Below are 19273 nucleotides of genomic sequence, written 5' to 3' on the forward strand. Positions count from 1 at the left end.
CCACCCCTACGATATTTACCATTCAGTGCAGAGCAGAGAAGATTAGTGAAATCAATTTGCAAGAAAATGTTCACTTGTGATCCGGGATCCCTCATGTAATCCCAGGCTGAGGCAGGAGGATCACAAGTTCAAAGCCAGCCTCAGCAAAAAGAATGAGGCTAAGAACTCAGTGAGACCCTGTCTCTAAATAAAATACAAAAAATAGGGGTGGGGATGTGGCTCAGTGGCCAAGTACCCCTGAGTTCAATCCTTGGTACCAAAAAAAAGAAAAGAAAATGTTCACTTGGGAAGCGCTGTCTCGCTCTCTTCTAAATAAATATGTTCATTTCTGTTTTATTTTTCCCACAGAGAAAATGTACATTTGAGGAATGTTAACAGGGGCTTATCAGTTGAGGGAATGTAACAAGAGTGACATGGAAGTCTTAGGAGTAAGAAGAGCAGGAGATGCAGTCCATGCTTTAGGGAGTATTAGGAAATCCCATGACCAAGCCGGTTTCTGATTTGGAAAGGGGCAGGCAGGACTGGTACTTTACATGCACAGCACAAAGAGACCGCAGCTTGCAGCTTCATGGGAAAAGTGTTGCTTGTTCTTCGGCATTTTTTAGCTTGCAGAGTGATGGGGTACCAATTTTGTACACAGGTGCACAGTAAGTAAAGGTTACCTTTTATTGAAACCACCCCGTACTCAGGTCTTCCCCATTTCCAAAGGTCATCCAAATATGAACACCAGGAAGGGAAAAAGGGAAACACACCTGTGCCCACATGTACAGGCCCTTGCTTGGCACAGTGCATAATGAAACAATATCCTATTTCTAGGATATTTGAGGGACTGTAGCATCTTCAATGGATCTGAAAAAAAACATTTGCCTAAGCTGATAAACCTGACCAGAGACAGAGAACCACCCTGAAAAGTCACCTCCTAGAATATACTTCAAATCGGAGGAGCATGGCAAAGAAATTGACTTGTACCAAATGCAACTTGTACCAAATGAGAAACGTGCATAAAATTTACAAGAGAATCACAGAGAGAGAGTTAATGAGAGCTTCATGCAGTACCCCCATCTGTGAGAAAAATTCTCATGACTGTCAATATACCTACATTACCACCTTTCAAATGAATTTATTTTGCAGGTTAAAAATGAAAAAGATTTTAGAATTTTTTTTTTAATCCACAAGTCCTTAACAAAACTGAAATTTACTTTGCAGGAAGACATAAGAAATTGTCAGCTCCATATCCCATCCCTTATTTGTGTGTGGCGACCATAGTGCTTGATAGGTACTATTCTATCAATTACCTGTGATTTTGATTTTAGAAAACATGAATAACACCGATAAGTGAACTCCTTAAATAATTCCAAAAACCAACCTTTTTAAAATTTTTTTTACCTTCCTCTCCTCCAACACACACACCCTTTATTTTTAAGCAATGCAAAGTAACCAGAAAAACAGATTTAGATTTCACCTTTGCAGTCTTAGTTTCACTTCATCTGCAAACCAGTACTAAAAGAAAGAAGTGAGCACAAGCAAAAAGAAGAAAAGAAGAAAGGGTGTGACTAATCCTCAACACTAGAAAAATAATCTTTTAATCAGTCAATGCCAAAAATGCTTGGCAGCGCAGCTGAAAGGACTTCAAATTTTTGAGCAACTACATGATAAACCAAATATTCACTTTACTGTATGTGGGTGTTTTCTACCTGTGGTGAACACAAGGTCCTACTGGGACATATTTAACACCCTCAAATAGACAGGAAAGATGGATATGGATCCCATGAAATGATAAATACAAATCTACGTAACTCACATCTATATTCTACCTCTTAGGACAAACTGATTTTTTTTTTTTTTTTGCCTGTGATCAATACGGTTTTACAGCTGTATTTCTTACTCTGTGCCTGTCTTCAAAAACAAGAGAATTCTCAATAACTCCATGACAGACAGCTCACATTTATCTGGAACTCGCAGGCAATATAGAAAAAATATGCCCTGCACTCCACTTTCCACTTTAGAAATACACTCCTCAAATACCACATCAAATCAAAAAGGAAAATATGAAACCTACTCATACATTAATGGGTACATCTTTGTTCAGCCTTCCAGAGAACAATGATGTTCAACGTAGATCACAAATCTGTATGTACATTAACACAGAGATTGGCTTCATAAATAATCCTTAAAACACTCTTCAAATCTTTACAAAATTCTATTCATTTTGGCCCTGCTGGTCCCAAAGCGTGGCATCAGATATACCTCTCTGAGCAGTCTTCATGCTAAGATTCCCCACACACACTATTTTTTTATTTGTACAAAATACAATTACCTCCCTTTTTTCATTTTATCTGAGGCTATGATAGGAACCTAATGCAAATTAAAATATAAAATAATTGGCTATGACAAAAGACCCCAGCAACACCTACTTGTCAATAATAAGAAATTAAAGCATTACTCTACTGAGCACAGGGCTGACCTAATTTCCTACCATACAATTTAAATTTTCTCTCACCTTCTTTAGTTTCAAGTAGTGTGCAAGGTTATTATAACCACCTCAGAGCTGTTCCTGCTGTCAGTGCTGGAATAATCAGACTTATTGGAAGAGCGATTTTAGTTTCTTAAAAACAAACATTAAACACTTATAAAAAGTAACAAATATCTACTGCTCTCACTGGGGAAATGGCAGTTGCCTAATTAAAATAAGATTTCTTCTGCCACCACTGTTATTTGGTACTGAAAATATTCTGAACAGTTGCCTTTAAAAAATATATCTTTCCACTACTTCCCAGGGAGGAAACTAATCACTATGCTGTGATATGAAAAGGTAGAGTTCTCTTGTGATTTGCAGAGGATTAGTTTGGCTTCATATATAATCTGGAGCCCATTGATCCACACACACAAATGATTTCCCTTTAATCTGGGGATCAGACTCTTTTTCTAGAGGAACCTTGGCATCTGCATGCTGAATTGTTGAACTTGGCTTGCGCTGCTGGAATACTGGCAGGGTGGGGATGGGAGAATATACTTAAAAGTTTCTGCTACTGTGGGGAAGGGGCTTAGAAGGATGGGTGTCAATCTAAGCATCACAAATCCTATTCTACTTCCTGTTTCGTGTTCCCTGGATATTTAACATTTTTATTCTGTTTGGCTCAATCCAGGGCAAAGATGATTGCCTCAGTGGCTGTTCCAGCTGTTACTTGTTCTCCGTCTATTTGCTTTTCAAGGTTTGCCTCCCACCCACCCTCAACTTTGGCCAAAGCAATTTCACTTCAGGGTCGTGTCCAATCCAAGATCAAACAATGATGACTGAAACCAATTCCACGGTGATCAAGGGTCGGAGACCTTTCATATAAGCGTGTTGTTTCATTTGCTCCTCTCACTTCTCTGGGAGCAACTGTCTTCTCCAAAGAGGTGCTGTGGAACAAGGAAATTACAAAATCTAGGCAGAAAAAGAAAGCGTGATGCGGGGCGGGCGGGAGACGACAAGAAGAGATGACAGGTATAATGAACCAGAGGGACCAAGAAGAGCTTATTGGCCACGGAAGAATATAGATTTTTCACTTCAAGACTCGGCTTGCCACTTAAAGCGGATGGATTTTTTTTCATGGTGTTTAAAGCATTTTATAATTAATACTATGCCTCCCTCAGGTAACTAAACCCCTTCAAATTCAGTTTCAAAGTTAACTTCAAATTTAACTGAGATAAGCAAAGTGTCCAGCCCTTTTCATTGCTGTGATCGGACTGGGAATGCCAAACTTTGCTTAAAGATGAACACAGGCACCTGGAGAAACATGAGAGAGGAACACCCCAGAAATGACTCCACACCCAACCCCAGAGGGCAAAAGAAGTCTAACCAACCACCCGAAACCCTCGATCCTCTCTCCGTCAAGTCCTTGACTTCTAGGCTTTAATTGGTTTTTCTTTCCTGATTTCTCCAAGTCTTGAGGCATGCAATAAGCACGGTAGAAAACGTAGCGAGGGAAATTTCAGTTGGAATCCTCAGAAGAAATCAGGCAGAAAGTTGACCTTTTGGCACTTGCAGTGCAATGGAAGGTAGAGCCGCACGCGCCCCTTCCTTCTGCGAGGTCCAGAGACGATTTAGGAACAGCCTGTCTGGCTCACGTCCACACTGGCAGCCCGGAAAGAGGCAAAAAAGCTCCCGGCCCCAATCCCTGAGCGAAAAACATATTGTCCGCTCTGGGCACGGCGAGAAATCAGCTTTTTCTGTATGAGCCCGTCCCAAGACTGGGGAAGAGGCTTCCCGAGAGCTGGGCGCCAGGGGAAAAACCCCCGGGGGCGCACCTGCAGCGGCGCCACCAAGACCCGCGGGAGAGGTTCCTCGACGCCCGGACGCCCGGGGTCCAGTCACCGCGCCCGTCCAAGTTTTGGCTTCCCCGGTTAGCCCTCTGTTCGTGCCACAAGTGCAAGGATTGCGGCGCGATCAGAGGGGGTCGGGGGCTGCGATCCACTTACCCTTTGAGCTGTTCCCTCATGGCTGCAAGGGCTCCGCGGTCGGGGGCGGGCGCAAGCAGAGGAGTGAGCTTTCTAGAGCCGCCGGGCTGCCCGAAAGTCGAGCGCCGCCGCCGCCCAGACTCGCAGCCGAAAGCACTGCGGAGGAGCCGGCGCTGGCGGGCGGGCGGGCGGGCAAGCGGGCCGGCCGGGGAGGGGGCGCTGCGGGCAGACGGGGCGGGGCCGTACTGGGCTCCGCCCCCACCTAGACCTGGGAACTGGGACTCCCCGGGACTAGGCAGTTGGAGCTTGCAAAACAGAAAGGAAAAAGAAAAAGAAAGAAAGAAAAGGAAAAAGAGGAAGGGGATGGGGTTTTAAGGTAGACCCAGGAATCTGGAAGCCACACACTGCTTGCTAGCACCCCTTAAAATCTCTAGCAAGACTACTTGTTGCCTAAATAAATGACCTAGGTGCAAATGACCTCATCGCAAATAATTAGTGTGTGGGCTTGGAGTTTTCTTTTTAGAAAATGAAAGAAAAATCACATGCACAACCCCCACACACACTTCCCCCTCAATTGAAGATTAAAGTGGTGGGGCAGTAAAGACGTGAAATTCAGGTTAGGCTCAGGCTGGATCAAACGAGATTCTTAACAAGCATTTGCATTTGTTTTTGTGATATAGCAGTGGTTCTTAAAATGTAGTCTCGGGACCAGAAGTATCAGAACTTCTTAGAAATGAAAATTCCCGGGGCCCCACCCCAGACCTACAGAATCAGAAACTCTTGAGCACACTAGAGCTTGAGAAGCACTGGTGTAGGCTCTCTCTCTAATTATGACACCATTGCCAATGGTGCTTTCAGTATTCTTTCAGAAACATCTAAAAGGAGCTCTTTTTTCCAGTGGAACATTTTATTCCAAAAGTTACAGGGCCTGGCCCTTTCAAATATGTCTCATCGTAGGGTCTGCAATATGATGATACTAGTTAACTACACAAGATTATTTCGAGCCTGGAAATATTCCAAAAAGAAGAAAGCCTTCATTAGCACAAGAATTCTCCACAACCTCCACATAATATCTTAGAGTCGGTAGAGTATCTTAAGATAAATTCCTTTAGTTTTTTCATTGTCCCTCTTCATCCATTTATTTTGTGGGCCTGCTTTTCCTTTTTATCTTCTTTCAACCCTCTGCTTTTCACTCTCCTAGTTGATTCATTCCACTTCGGTCTACAGTTTAAACACATTCCCGTTTCTTTTTAAATATTCTCCCCCCATCATCACCATTTTTTTCTCCTAGATTGTTCAAGCTGAAAGGACCTGGAGATATCAATTTCCTATTACCATATGCTACAGCACGCAGAGAGGCAAAAATAAAGTAGTGAACAAAATTAAAAGGGGATGCCAGTTTTCTTAATTACCTTTGACAAACCAGAAAAAAAAATTGTAAACATTATCATTAAAGACATGTGCATGTAGGTATATGGCACTTCTGGTATATCACCTCATAAATTGAGGCTTGTTAGTGTTGTCCTTTAGCAATTTTGAGCCTATGAGTTGTAGAGACAGATGCTATTATGGTCTGAGGGGGGCACACTAGGATTCATTTTAGGTGAAGTTGTCATTCTGTCTAAAAGCAAATTCTAGGTCTGCCCTTATCTTTGAGGGAGAGCGATTAATGTCCTGTGATGAGGAAGTAAGTGACCTTTGCAGTTGATCAGTGACAGTAATCTCTATGTCAATGTGGGACAACACTTAAATATTGTTTATCTTTATTTCAGTGAAAAGACCCAAATCTCTCAGTGTGGACGTTTGTAATATTAGAAATCAATTGGCTAAGGATTTGTAAAACCTGTGTGGCAAGACAGGTTGTCATTCTCTTCCTGTTTTTATTGTTGCTTTGTTGGTGGCGCCTTTACACTTGTAAATTACCTGCTAAAGAGTCTGGGGTTCTGGGTTGGAGGTACAGCTGAGTGGAAGAGCACTCCCCTAAGCTCAAGGCCCAGGGTTCAGTCCCAACACAGAGGAAAAGAATATAGATTCAGGAATTCTGATATGCTTCTCTAAAATATAAATGCGGAAGTCTATTTTTTTTTCAGCGTCCAATTAGAAAACTACTAAGAACGATTTGTCAGGGGGGAAAAAGAATGAAAAACAAGAAATCACTATTCAGGTTTTTTTTTAATTTGACAGATGGCAATCCTCAAAAATACATCTTTAAGTTCTTTTTTAGACTGTAGTTATAGGCACTTGAAGGCTTGTTCCCAAATCTTGATGTTATTTTAGAAAATAAATACTGAAAGTATTATTAGGAAATGACATGGATATCAGACTGACTGTTTTGTTGTCAATTTCAGTCAGATTACGAATTTTGCTTATTAGGGAAAGATATTTAGAAAAAAGCAGAATTGATATATCTTCATTTTATATATAAATTATATAGTGATGCCATATATGATAATATATTATTTATAGTAGCTGTGTATTATTATTATTATTGGTGATGGTGCTAGAGATTGAACCTAGGGCCTCCTGTATGCTAAGCATGTGCTCTACCATTAAGCTATAGCCCCAACCCCCATAATGATTATGATTATGATTATTACTGTTTTTTTAAAAAAAATTTAGTTGTCAATGAACCTTTATTTTATTTATTCATTTATATACAGTGCTGAGAATCAAACCCAGTGCCTCATACATGTTAGGCAAGCGCTCTACCACTGAGCTATAACCCCAGCGGTATTACTGTTTTTTTTTTTTTTTTCTTTTTTGGGGTACCAGAGACCTAACCCATGGGCACTTAACCACTGAGCCACATATCAGCCCTTTTTATTTTTTATTTTGAGACACTAAGTTGCTTAGGGTCTTACTAAATTGCTGAGGCTGGTCTAGAACTTTCAATCCTCCTGTCTCAGCCTCCTAAACTGCTGGGATTTACAGACATAAGTCACCATGCCCAGTTTATTATTGCTGTTTTGATGTGAACCACAGACACAAAAAGAGCCTGGACTTCTGCCACCAGAACAAACTTAAGTTGAAACCCTGACACCAGAATCTACCATGAGCTACTAGTCCCCATTGTCACAACTAGAATACGGTGGTGCAAGGATTGAAACTAGAGAGTCTGGCTCTGAGGATCATGGTCTTAGCTACTTTGGTATGGAGAGATATGGCTTCCTTTACTGTGGGAAAATCTGCTTTCTCTAGAATGCTCATAAGCAATCTCACTGATGAGTGAGGACACAGGAGAATAAATTTGTTAGAAATAGGGGTAGAGAAGGAATGAGATGGAATGAGGTCAAAGAAGGTGACCCAGTAAATTTTCCTCTAACCAAAACTCCAATCTGAATCACTTAAACTTTGTGGATATCTTAGAAAAATCAGAACTTCTCTGACCTAAGGGACTGTGCTGGATTCCCTCATTCTTCCCTCCATCTCTAATCTCTGTCCTTCTCCATTCTGGGGCCCTAGAAGGTTAGACCTCTGTAGAGGGCATCAATTGGGCTCTCTTGCCCTTTGATTTCCTTTTGCTTTCAACCAATGGGAGGCAATGATGAAAGGCCTATAGAAGAAGATAAAAGGGCAGAAGGAGAGTGATGGCTGGGTATTTATTCCCCAGGTTCCCTCCTGCTGGTCTCTGGCCTAGCAGTAGCTGCATTCTTTGACCCACAGCTACAGGTTTTGTTGGGCAGTCCTTCTAGCAGCAATAGCATTTTGTAGGAGCCTCAAACCATTCCTTCCCCATGCTCTTTTGGGCTAGTATTTACCATTCCTTGTTCTTGCTCCTACCCTACCCAGACCTTTGAAAAGAGCCTTTTCATTATACTCTCTTTTCAGTGCCTTTTTGAATGTACCATCTGTTTCTCCCAGGACAATGAATCAAACCAAAGCACATCCAGCTAAAACCACATTCTGGGGCAATAGACTAGATGCTGAATAGAGACTACTGCTAGATGATGAAGTCAGCTTTGCTCCTTGGAGATGAAAAGCAGACTAGACTCACTCTTTGGACAAATACTTAAAAGAAGGTTTCCCTGTAGGCCCACAAGGAGCTTCTGGCCTACTGGGGTAAAAGGAAGTTAAAATTACAAATGGTAGCAATTGTGAAGGTAGAGTCCTGTTCTTTCCAAGAGACTCAAAGGTCTGCTTGTTCTTTGGGAGAGAATGTCAAGATAGGGGTTAGAGAGCCAGGCGTGGTGACAAATGCCTGTAATCCCAGCAGCTCGGGAGGCTGAGGCAAGATGATCATGAGTTCAAAGCCAGCCTCAGCAAAAGTGAGGCACTAAGCAACTTAGTGAGACCCTGTCTCTAAATAAAATACAAAATAGGGATGGAGGTGTGGCTCAGTGGTCAAGTACCACTGAGTTCAATCTCCCCGGTACTGAGGGAAAAAAAAGAGAGAGAGCAAGAGAGAGAGAATGTAAACTATGGAAGTGGCAAAAAGGGTGGAGAAATGATAAAATAAGGTAGATAATAGAAGAGTCTTTTGGGGGGAGTACCAGGGATTAAACTCAGGGCATTTGGCCACTGAACCACATCCCCAGCCCTATTTTGTATTTTATTTAGAGGCAGGGTCTCACTGGGTTGCTTAGGGCCTAACTGTTGCTCAGAGTTGATTACGAGGCTGGCTTATGAATTTGTGGTCCTCCTGCCTCAGCCTCCTGAGCCGCTAGGATTATAGGCATGCGCCATCTCACCTAGCTAGAGAAGTCTTAACTGACTAAATGTATGAGTGGAGGAAAAGGAATCCTAGCTTGGCTGCTCTTTGGAGTCATCTGGAGAATGTGAAAAAATTCAGATGTCTAGCCAAGCATGGTACATGCTTTTAATTCCAGTGACTCTGGAGGTTGAGGCAAGAGAATCACAAGTTCAAGGCCAGCCTCAGCAACTTAGCAAGACCCTCAAAATGAAAATAAAAGGGGATGGGAGGTGTGACTCAGTGGTAGGGCACTCTTGGGCTGAATCCCTACTAACACCAAAAATTAAAAATTCAGATGCCTGACTTCTACTACTCAGAGATTCCAATGTAATTGGTTTTAAGCACTGGGATTTGTGTGTGTGTGGTAATGGGAATTCAACCCAGAACCTTGTGCATGCTAGACAAGTGTTCAACCACCACTGAGCTATACACTCAGTCTCCCCCACTCATGTCCCAGCCCATTTTTAAATTTTATTATGTCAGGATCTCCCTAAATTGCCCAGGCTGGCCCCCAATCTGCAGTCATTCTGCCTCAGCCTCCCAAATCCTTGGGATTTCAGGTGTGTGCCTCTGTACCCACCAGACACTGGGATTCTTAAGGCTCTTCAGGTGATTCTAATATGCAGCCAAGATTGAGGACCACTGTGCTAAGGGTGACTCCCAAGATTGGATGAGTAGCATTTACCATGCTGGGAATTTTAGAAAAACAGGGCAGAAGAAGGTTATGGGAGAAAAGATTCCAGTTTTGAACACAATAAGTTGAAGGTGATGTAAAAGTGAAAGTATCCAGGAGGTAGTTGAACATTGTAGTCTGGAGTATAGAGGGAAGACATCTATATTGGAGCTATGGTTACAAAATGTCAAGGTTGTAGGGGTCTTTGGTTTGGATGAGCCCATCTTGTGGAGGGTGTAAGGGTCAAGGTAAGAAACAAGACTGCTCCTACTTTCCACATCTTTTTCCTTTCTAGACAGCTTGTGGTTTCAATGTTAGTTCAATGCTACTTGTGTATAAAACAATGAGCAGAATAAGAAAGGAAAATGACAATGAATGGTTTGCTCTGTGCACTTTATGGCATGGCCCCTGAGGGACTTCACCAACTCCTAGAGTTCAGCTTTCCTCTGGCTCCAAAAATTCCTATTTGAATTCTTTTTTGTTCACTAACCAATCTCAAGTACAACTGACCTCATTTTATGAAAAGCCACTCAGAGTATAGGTGTTGCTTAAAGATGCATAATACATATTTTAGAGTAAAATGTCAACATTTGGATATTCTTTAAACACAGAAGAACTCCATGTTTCTCTTTGCATAGTACAAGTACTAACCATGAACAGTGAATCAGACATCTAACAAATGCTTACAATAATGGTGAATCAATGCCAGTTAGGGCAAATAGCATGGCATACCAATTAAAATGTGTATAACAATCCCTCTAGATCAATCCAAAACCAACATCTTTTGGCTATGATATGAACTCTAGCCAGTTCACATTCGCCAGCAAAGGAGGCCTCTACATTCAGACACAGAGCACTTTACACCCACACAAAAGCCTATTTTTCCAGGCCCTTCCTCTGCAGGGAGGCAGGGTAAGCCAGACTGAGTGAGGAAAGTTCTTTGAGCCAGCTGCCATCTAAACCAGAGATTTCACCAGACAGGTTCCAGATAAAGTCGAACTCTGCTTCAATCTCATGCAGTTTTCTTTTAATAAGATTTCTCAAAGCTTCACAGAGCCACCTATATCAAGCTGAACATCTAAAAAGATGTGAAGTTTAGCATCTTCACTAAAATAAAGCCACACTTCATTAACCTCACAGGCCTAGAGTTGCTTCGTGGGAAAGAATTCAGCAAGCCTATTAGCCTGCCAGCCATGGCACTACCCTATGTATACGAAGCAACCACACCACCTTCTGCTGCTAAAAAAGAATAACTGAATAACTGGTTTAAGGTGGTTCAAGTGTATCTGGCTGCAGCATTTCTGGTCCACCTTAACAACAGCTCAGAGCTGTAACTATTTGTCTGCCTTTCCCAAAGCGATTGTGCCAAATAACAGGAATTTCAAAACTAGGCAGAAATTCTGACACTCTGCATAATCTCTCTTCCTCTTCAGCTACAAATAAGGCTTTGTATTCGATTAGACTCACAGCAGGTGAAAACCCCAATTAGTGAATTCATTCTGGGGCCTCTTTCTACCTTCCTCCCACACATCCACACTTTAGGAGAAAAAATAGGGGAAGTCACAGTCTTCTCTCAAATCACAAGTACATTAACCCTTTGATCCACTCAATCAAGAAGAATTTTCATTGGAAAATGGAAGGCTGTCAAAAAATTCTTCTTTCTGGACTTCAAATGGGGTACAGAAAATTCTATTTTACCAGACTTTATTGTTTTCTTCAAATCTATAAATGCTCTCGGATTTTCTGATCAATCCAGAAATTACAGTTTTTCTTTCTAACTGAATACTCACAATGCCAATATTATCTCACTACAAGGGAGAATTACTTATAAGTTATGTTCTTATTTTGGTGTACTTGAGGTGAGAAAAAAATATTAAATTTCAGTTTAAACAGTGTGCTTTGGCCTTAGGAAATGCACAAAGTCTATATTTCATACTTTGTAAATATTTATTTGTCAAAGGAAATTCATCATTGGGCAAGGATAGAGGTTTGGTTTGAACGTTCAAAAAAATTGAGACAGTTTTAGTTCTTAAGAGTGATTTACTTATACTTTGTCAATTGCTTCTTAGGAAATAATTCACAACCCAGTTTTATTTATGAGCATATGATTAAAAAAGAACAGCTTTGTCTTTTTTAATTGTTTTAGTCCTGTCACTTTTCTTGAAACAAGTCATAGGACTTATTATCCATAAGAAAATACTGAACATATATCAAATAGTAATGCAGATTTTAGAAGTAGTCATCTGTTACTGTCAGAGGTTCATTTCATTTTGACTCTTTTTAATTAAAATGCAAAGTTCTACATACATGCCTGCCTAAATTACCCCTCTCTGAAATACTTGAATTTCAAAAAATAACGTTAAATGCTAATCTAACCATTATTAATACTTATGACTTGGTTCTCAAGATTTGGAAAAAAGTAAACAAAGGAATTACTAGTCAATTAAGGGAAGAAGGAAGTCATCCTAAATTGAAACAGATAAGGAAAATTGTAATATTCAAATGCTACAGATGAAGACACATCAGTTTTTTCTCCTTTGAGATGAATATCTAGAAGACTCATGTTCTATCAAAAGCAGCTTTCTTAATCTTCAGCATCATAGTTGTATAAAACAGCAGAAGTATTAAAGTAGAAGGGCAGTGTCCAGATCAATTTTGTCCCTTAGAAGCTAGTCACTTAACCCTTTAAATGTGAGTCACTTACTCCTTGGGAGGTTTTGTATACAGATGGTACTGCACAGGGCCATAAAGACTCTGAATGGGATTTGAAGGCTGGGGAATACTGTGTTAATGCAAAGTAGCCTGTCAGGCAAGTCTGATTCCTTAGAAGAAGAAAACCCAAGGTGTTTGGGAATTCTGCTAAAAATATGGCATGAAGGCCAGGTGTAGTGGTGCACACCTATAATCCCAGTGACTCTGGAAGCTGAAGCAGGAGGATTGCAAGTTCAAACCCAAGCCTCAGAAATTTAGCGAGGCCCTAAGCAACTCAGCAGGACCCTGTCTCTAATACAATCTAAAAAAGGACTAGGGATGTGGCTCAGTGGTTAAGTACCCCCTGGGTTCAATCCCTGGTCCCGGCCCCTCCCCCCCCCCCAAAAAACCCCCAGTATATGGCACAAAGAAAATCCAGCACCATCAAAGCTAAGATATATATAAACTTCACACCATTTGCTATTATTCTTTGAATCTGAAGTTAAAACATGAATATTATTCACACTTGTTAAAATGTGTACCCATATTTTTAGAGAGCAGGACACTGTGAGAGAGCTAGTGAATACTGATTTAGTAGGGGACAGTCCAAGAGAAAGATCCCCTAGAAGGAGAAGGCCTCCTGGTGGCAGGCCTTAAACAGCCAGCATGTGGTAGGAATTTCACACAAAGACAGGCATCCATGAAAGGGAAAATGGAGGTAAAAACCAATTTCACCAATTAATGATACACTAAGGACTGAATCTTGTACTCCAACTCTGGCTTATTTTTGTCAAGGCATGTTTTGAAGATGAAAAGGAAATGTGGCTACAATAAAATTGGATTTATCCACAATATTCAAGAAATGTTTTCATGTGCTACCCCCAGACTAAGTTTCCCTATTAAATATTCCCCTATGTTAATTTCTTTAAATGATGTACTTATGGATATTGCATATGTCTTTGTAGATCATTAAAACTCTTCTTATTTGGGCTGGAGGTATAGCTCAGATGGTAGAGTACTTGCCTTGCATGCATAAGGTCCTGGGATCAATCCCCAGTACCACAAAAAAACAACAACAAAAAAACTCTTCTCATTTTTCTTTATAGTTCACAAAAATTGGGGGGCTGTGGAAATATATATCAGGTTCTTCTACTAGGTGGTACTAGGTGGATCCAAGGGCCTTGTCTGTTGTAGGGAGACAGCTTCGTATATGACCAAACACAATACCAGACAGATTACAATAAGTACATAAATTGAGAAAAAAGAAAAAAAAAAAAGTGAAGCAAAAAGGGAAAGGTGATCAGTTTTGTTTTGTTTTGTTTTGGTACCGGGAATTGAACCCAGAGGTACTTAACTACTTAGTCACATCCCCAGGCCTATTTTGTATTTTATTTAGAGACAGGGTCTCACTAGTTGCTGAGGCTGGGTTTGAACTCACAATCCTCCTGCCTCAGCCTCCAGAGCCACTAGGATTACAGGTGTGCACCATCATGCCTGGCTAGGAGATCAGTTTGAAACCATGGAATCAGTGAATGTGAATTTCAATTCAGAACTAAGTGGGTTGCCAAGTATGGTAGTGTAGGTCAATAATTCTAGTGATTTGGGAGGCTGAGGCAGGAGGATTACAAGTTTGAGGCCAGCCCCAGCAATTTAGCCAGACACTATCTCAAAATAAAAAGGGCTGAGGATGTGGCTCAGTGGTAGAGTGCCCCTGAGTTCAGTCCCCAGTACTGGGAGTGTGGGGGTTGGGGGAGAACAGAGAAAAGATAAAAAGAATTAACTAGGCTTAGATCACCAGGGTTCGTGTGTATTTTTGTTAGCATATGAAGAGCTGAAGCATGTTTCTTAAATTGACTCTGTGAGCTAATCTCTCATATTAATAATTTACAAGACAGACTTTCTATGTTTAAGTACTGCTGAGTAATGACATCAGTTTATGCTTTTTAGGAACTCAAAAAAGTATCAGGCAATATTGAACACTATATCTTAGAAAAGCTAGTTGGCAGGAAACAGTACTATTTGATATCATTAACACCTTAGTGTGGGAATCTGAGTCCTCATGGCTTGACCTACTCTCATGCCTTCCAGGCTGGCCAACAGAGAATTGGAAGCGTCTTCTTATATAATGGGCAGAGAAGAAGAAATTGGTACTGCCTGTACCTTGGTGGTACTAAAAATTGAACCCAGGGATGCTTTAACACTGAGCTACATTCCCATTCCTTTTTCATTTTTATTTTGTATTTTGAGACAGAGTCTGGCTAAGTTGCTGAAGCTGACCTCAAACTTGTGATCTTCCTGCCTCAGACTCTCGAATTACAGGCATGTTTATCACTGAGCTTGGTACCAGTATGGTTTCTTAGGAAACAGAATTGAATAGAAAATATGAGAGTATATTACACAGTAAGAGTAAGCAATATTTTGTGAAACTTTCTTTCAATCATACAAACAAATTAAAAAATATATGGGTTGGGGCTGTAGCTCTGCGGCAGAACACTTGCCTAGCACATGTGAGGCAGTGGGTTTAATCCTCAGCACCACATAAAAATAAATAATATAATAAGGGTATGCTGTTCATCTACAACTAATATATATGTGAATATATATATGAGTATATATACATATATAAAATATATATGAATATATACACATATATATGAATATATATATACATATATATTAATCTATTCATGTACCTAGGGTAATGATGTCTGTCTCATGTACAACCAGAGAAGTGAAAAATTCTGCTCCATTTATGTACAATGAATTGAAGAGCTTTCTACTGTCATGTGTAACTGATTAGAATTAAAAAAAGAAAAAAATATATAGATGTAGATACATGTGTGTGGTATTTGTGTGCTCTGGTGATGATATACAAAACACAAATTTTTTTCTTTTTGGAGGTACTGGGGATTGAACCCAGGGGTGCTTTACCACTGAGCTACATCCCTAGCCCTTTTTAGTTTTTATTTTGAGACAGGATATTGCAGTTTCTGAGGATCTCACTAAGTGGTTGAGGCTGGCCTTGAATGAGCAATCCTCCTACCTCAGCCTCCTGAACCTCTGAGAATACAGGAATGCACCACCATGCCTGGCACCAAATATAATTTTTACAGTGGATTAGTCAAGAACATATGAAAGCTACTGAGTCTACAGCATAAAGGAATGGATGAACTATGTACCTACTAGACAATTAATTACTCATAATAAAATCTCTCCAGACTAGGGTTTAGAAATAAGTTGATGGTAGTCCATTTGCAATCCTACTCTGTGGTCAGAGCTGGAACATTACAAAAAACTCAGGAAGACAAAAAGGTTGGGAGCAGGTAGGGAAGGCGTTCATCAAGTCTGAAGTTATAGCCAGGTGGGATGCTGCTGCAAGGGATGAGAATATGCTCTTAGGGTTGTCTACTTAGCCAGCTATTTGTTTGGGTGACTGGGAGTATACTAGGAATCAGCCCTTTCTTTTTCTTCCAAATGGCATGGTAATACTGTCACATTGAAGAAGAAAAAAAACATTGCTGCTAAAAGTATTGTCAAGGGGAGTAACAAGTAGCTCACACTACTATACAACTGCATGTTGCCTGTCTGAGCAAGGTACGTCAAAACAGAAACTGAGAAATAATCCTTCTGCTCTCACCCTGCGGTGAAATGGAATTTGCAGCCCTTGCAAGCGTGCCCAGGTCTAAGCCAACAAATGGCAAGCATGTACCTGACAGAATGATGACATTTTAAGGCTGGATGGTCCTCATTCTACTTACTATCTATAAATTCAACCTATTAAGTGTTTGGTAATATATAAAAAAGTGTTGTGAAGATTGAAAATGATTATGCCTGGAAAAAAATGTATTCTCATATAATTGTAGGACCATTTTAGATAGTTTTAGATATTAAGTACATTAAGAGTAAAAATAACAGCTTTAGGGATAAAACTCTTCTCAAAAGAGTGTCCACCTATGAGAGCAACCAAAAAGGAAGTCATGATCTTTTTCTTCAATATTTAATCAAACATTTGTCAAACTCCCTGTAGTAATAAGCAGTTAATTAATTACATTTTAGAATCAGTATTTCTTACATTTTAAAATCATCAGACTAACCAGGTGTGGTGGCATATGCCTGTAATCACAGAGGCTCAGGAGGTTGAGGCAGGAGGATCATGAGTTCAAAGCCAGCCTCAGCAACAGTAAGGCACTAGGCAACTCAGTGAGACCCTGTCTCTAAATAAAATACAAAATAGGGCTGGGAATATGGCTCAGTGGTTAATTGCCCCTGAGTTCAATCTCAGGTTCCAAAAAAATAAATAAATAAATAAATAAAATCATCAGAGTATGGATACCCTATTTCTACCACTGGCCTTGAAATTACAAACCAACTGGTTAGCCCAGCATGATTATTCATGAGGAAAGAATTTTAACAGCATACCCCATTATACTTCAATTCAGATTCTTTTCTCCAATGCTCTGTGATATATTATGGAATGGCCAAAATTCTAGCCCTTTCCTGACAGCTAGCTCTTTCATGTGACTGTTATCTCCTTCTTTCAAGCAGTGGTCTTTCCCTATGCCTTGTATCTGGGATGTTCTATGAGATGACTTGATTCAGTCAATGGACAACACCAAACATGACACAAGCAGAAACCTAAGTCCCCATATGACAAGGCCTGTATTAGCACATTGAATGATGAGCCACACAGATGTAGTTGTACATCTAGGATGGACCTAGATGATAGCTTGCTTGTCAACCATCATACATGCCAGTCAGGCCACAAAAGTTCATCCAGTTGCAAGCTGACCACAGATGCATGAGCAAGAATAAGCAAAAGCAAAGAATAGTACATCTGGTCCAAGCCAGAGAAACGACCCAATCCTCCCATCAGACACTGTGCTAAGTAATGGCTATAATGTTCATGGTCTACAAACTGGCTTATGGGCAAAGTCTGGTCCATGGCCTGTTTTTATACAAACTGCCAGTTAAGTATGATTTCTATATTTTTGTTTTCTTAATTTTATGTGCACATATGTTTTGTAGTAGCAGGGACTGAACCCAGGGCACTTTACCACTTAGTTGTATTCCAGTTTAAAAGTATTTTTGTGATAGGGTCTCATGAAATTGCCCAGGCTGGCCTTGAACTTATGATTCTCCAGTCTCAGACTCCCAGGTCACTATGATTACAGGTATGTGTGATCACTCCTAGCTTGATTTTTACATTTGCAAAGATCTGTTAAAAAAAAATCTGAGGACTAGGGTTGTAGCTCAGTGGTAGAGCACTTGCCTAGCACATGTGAGGCACTGGGTTCAATCTCCAGCACCACATAAATAAACAAACAAATAAACAAACATATATCTGAAAAAGCATATACAGCAGAGACCATATGAGGCCCCAAAAGCCTAAAACATTTATGCTCTTGGCTTTTATAGAAAATGTTTGTCGAGCAGGGCCTGTAATCGCAGCGGCTTAGGAGTCTGAGGCAGGAGGATCACGAGTTCAAAGCCAGCCTCAGCAACGGCGAGGTTCTAAGCAATTCAGTGAGATCCTGTCTCTAAATAAAACACAAAATAGGGCTGGGGATGTAGCTTAGTGGTCCAGTGCCCCTGAGTTCAGTCCCTTGTACCAAAAAAAAAAAGAAAATGTTGAAGCCAGGTGTAGTGACACACACCTATAATCCCAGCAACTTGGGAGGCTGAGGCAGGAGGATCATAGGTTTGAGGCCCACCTCAGCAACTTAGCAAGACACTGTCTCAAAATTAAAAAAAAAAAAAAAAAAATAGAGATATATATATATATATATATATATATCTATCTCAAGGCACAGTGCCCTGGGTTCAATCCCCAGTACCAAAAAGAAATAAAGAAAATGTTTTTTGAGCCCAGTGTTAGGCCAATAATTTGTGAGGTGGTGTGTTATGCAGCAAAATGTAGCTGATACACATTAATTCCCAAGAAAAAGTGTGAGAAACTAGAACTTTCATATAGAACTCAGTTGAAATCTAGTTAGTTGATACTTGGTATTCACCTCCTAACTGCTTGTTAATTTAGATAACACTTGAATGAAATGAACAAATTCATATATAACCTAGGAAGTTATTTTTGTAGTGTGGTTCTCAAAATCAAGAATATTTTTTCAGTACTGGAGAATGAACCCAGGGGGCACTCTACCACTGAGCTAAATCCCTGGCCCTTTGTATTATTTATTTTGAGACAGGTTCTCACTGATTTGCCCAGGCTGGCCTTAAACTTGCCATTCTCCTGCCTCAGCCTCCAGAGTCATTGGATTATAGGTGTGTGCCACCACACTTTACAACGAAAGATTTTTAAAATTTTAGTTTTTGTAGTTGTAGATGGTCAGAATGCCTTTATTTTATTCATTTATTTTTATGTGGTACTGAGGATTGAACCCAGTGCCTCACACATGCTAGGCAAGTGCTCTACCACTGAGCTACAGCCCCAGCCTGCAAGATTTTAAAAAAAATATATTTTTAGTTGTAGATGGACACAATATCTTTATTTATTTATTTTTATGTGTTGCTGAGGATCAAACCTAGTACCTCACCGTGCGAGGCAAGTACTCTACCACTGAGCCTCAACCCCAGCCCAAAGCAAGATATTTTAAAGGTTAGATAGAAGAACAAGAATACAATTTTTAGCAGCTTTATTAATAATATCCCCAAACTGGAAAAGCCCAAATGTCCAACAACAGAGGAATGCATACATGAAATGTAGTATGTCCAAGGAACAGAGAGTACCCTACAATTAAAAAGAAACAAAATATTGATCCTCAAAC

General features: G+C 40.3%; 1 protein-coding gene across 10 annotated transcripts in view; it reads right to left on the minus strand.

The window, feature by feature from the left end:
* Dmd (dystrophin) overlaps positions 1 to 19273 on the minus strand; it is a 2011337-nt gene that overhangs the window by 144407 nt on the left and 1847657 nt on the right. For 5 of the 10 annotated variants that reach the window (XM_077107054.1, XM_077107049.1, XM_077107053.1 and 2 more), the window contains exon 1: positions 4462 to 4595. The exons of the other annotated variants lie outside the window; for them this stretch is intronic. In XM_077107054.1, coding sequence (XP_076963169.1) covers positions 4462 to 4481 — 20 coding nt within the window. In that variant the 5' untranslated portion in view covers positions 4482 to 4595. Of the gene's footprint in view, positions 1 to 4461; positions 4596 to 19273 lie in introns of those variants that run through there. 10 annotated transcript variants of the gene reach the window in all.

The sequence above is a fragment of the Callospermophilus lateralis genome, chromosome X (assembly GCF_048772815.1).
Source record: "Callospermophilus lateralis isolate mCalLat2 chromosome X, mCalLat2.hap1, whole genome shotgun sequence".
NCBI classification, from domain to species: domain Eukaryota; kingdom Metazoa; phylum Chordata; class Mammalia; order Rodentia; family Sciuridae; genus Callospermophilus; species Callospermophilus lateralis.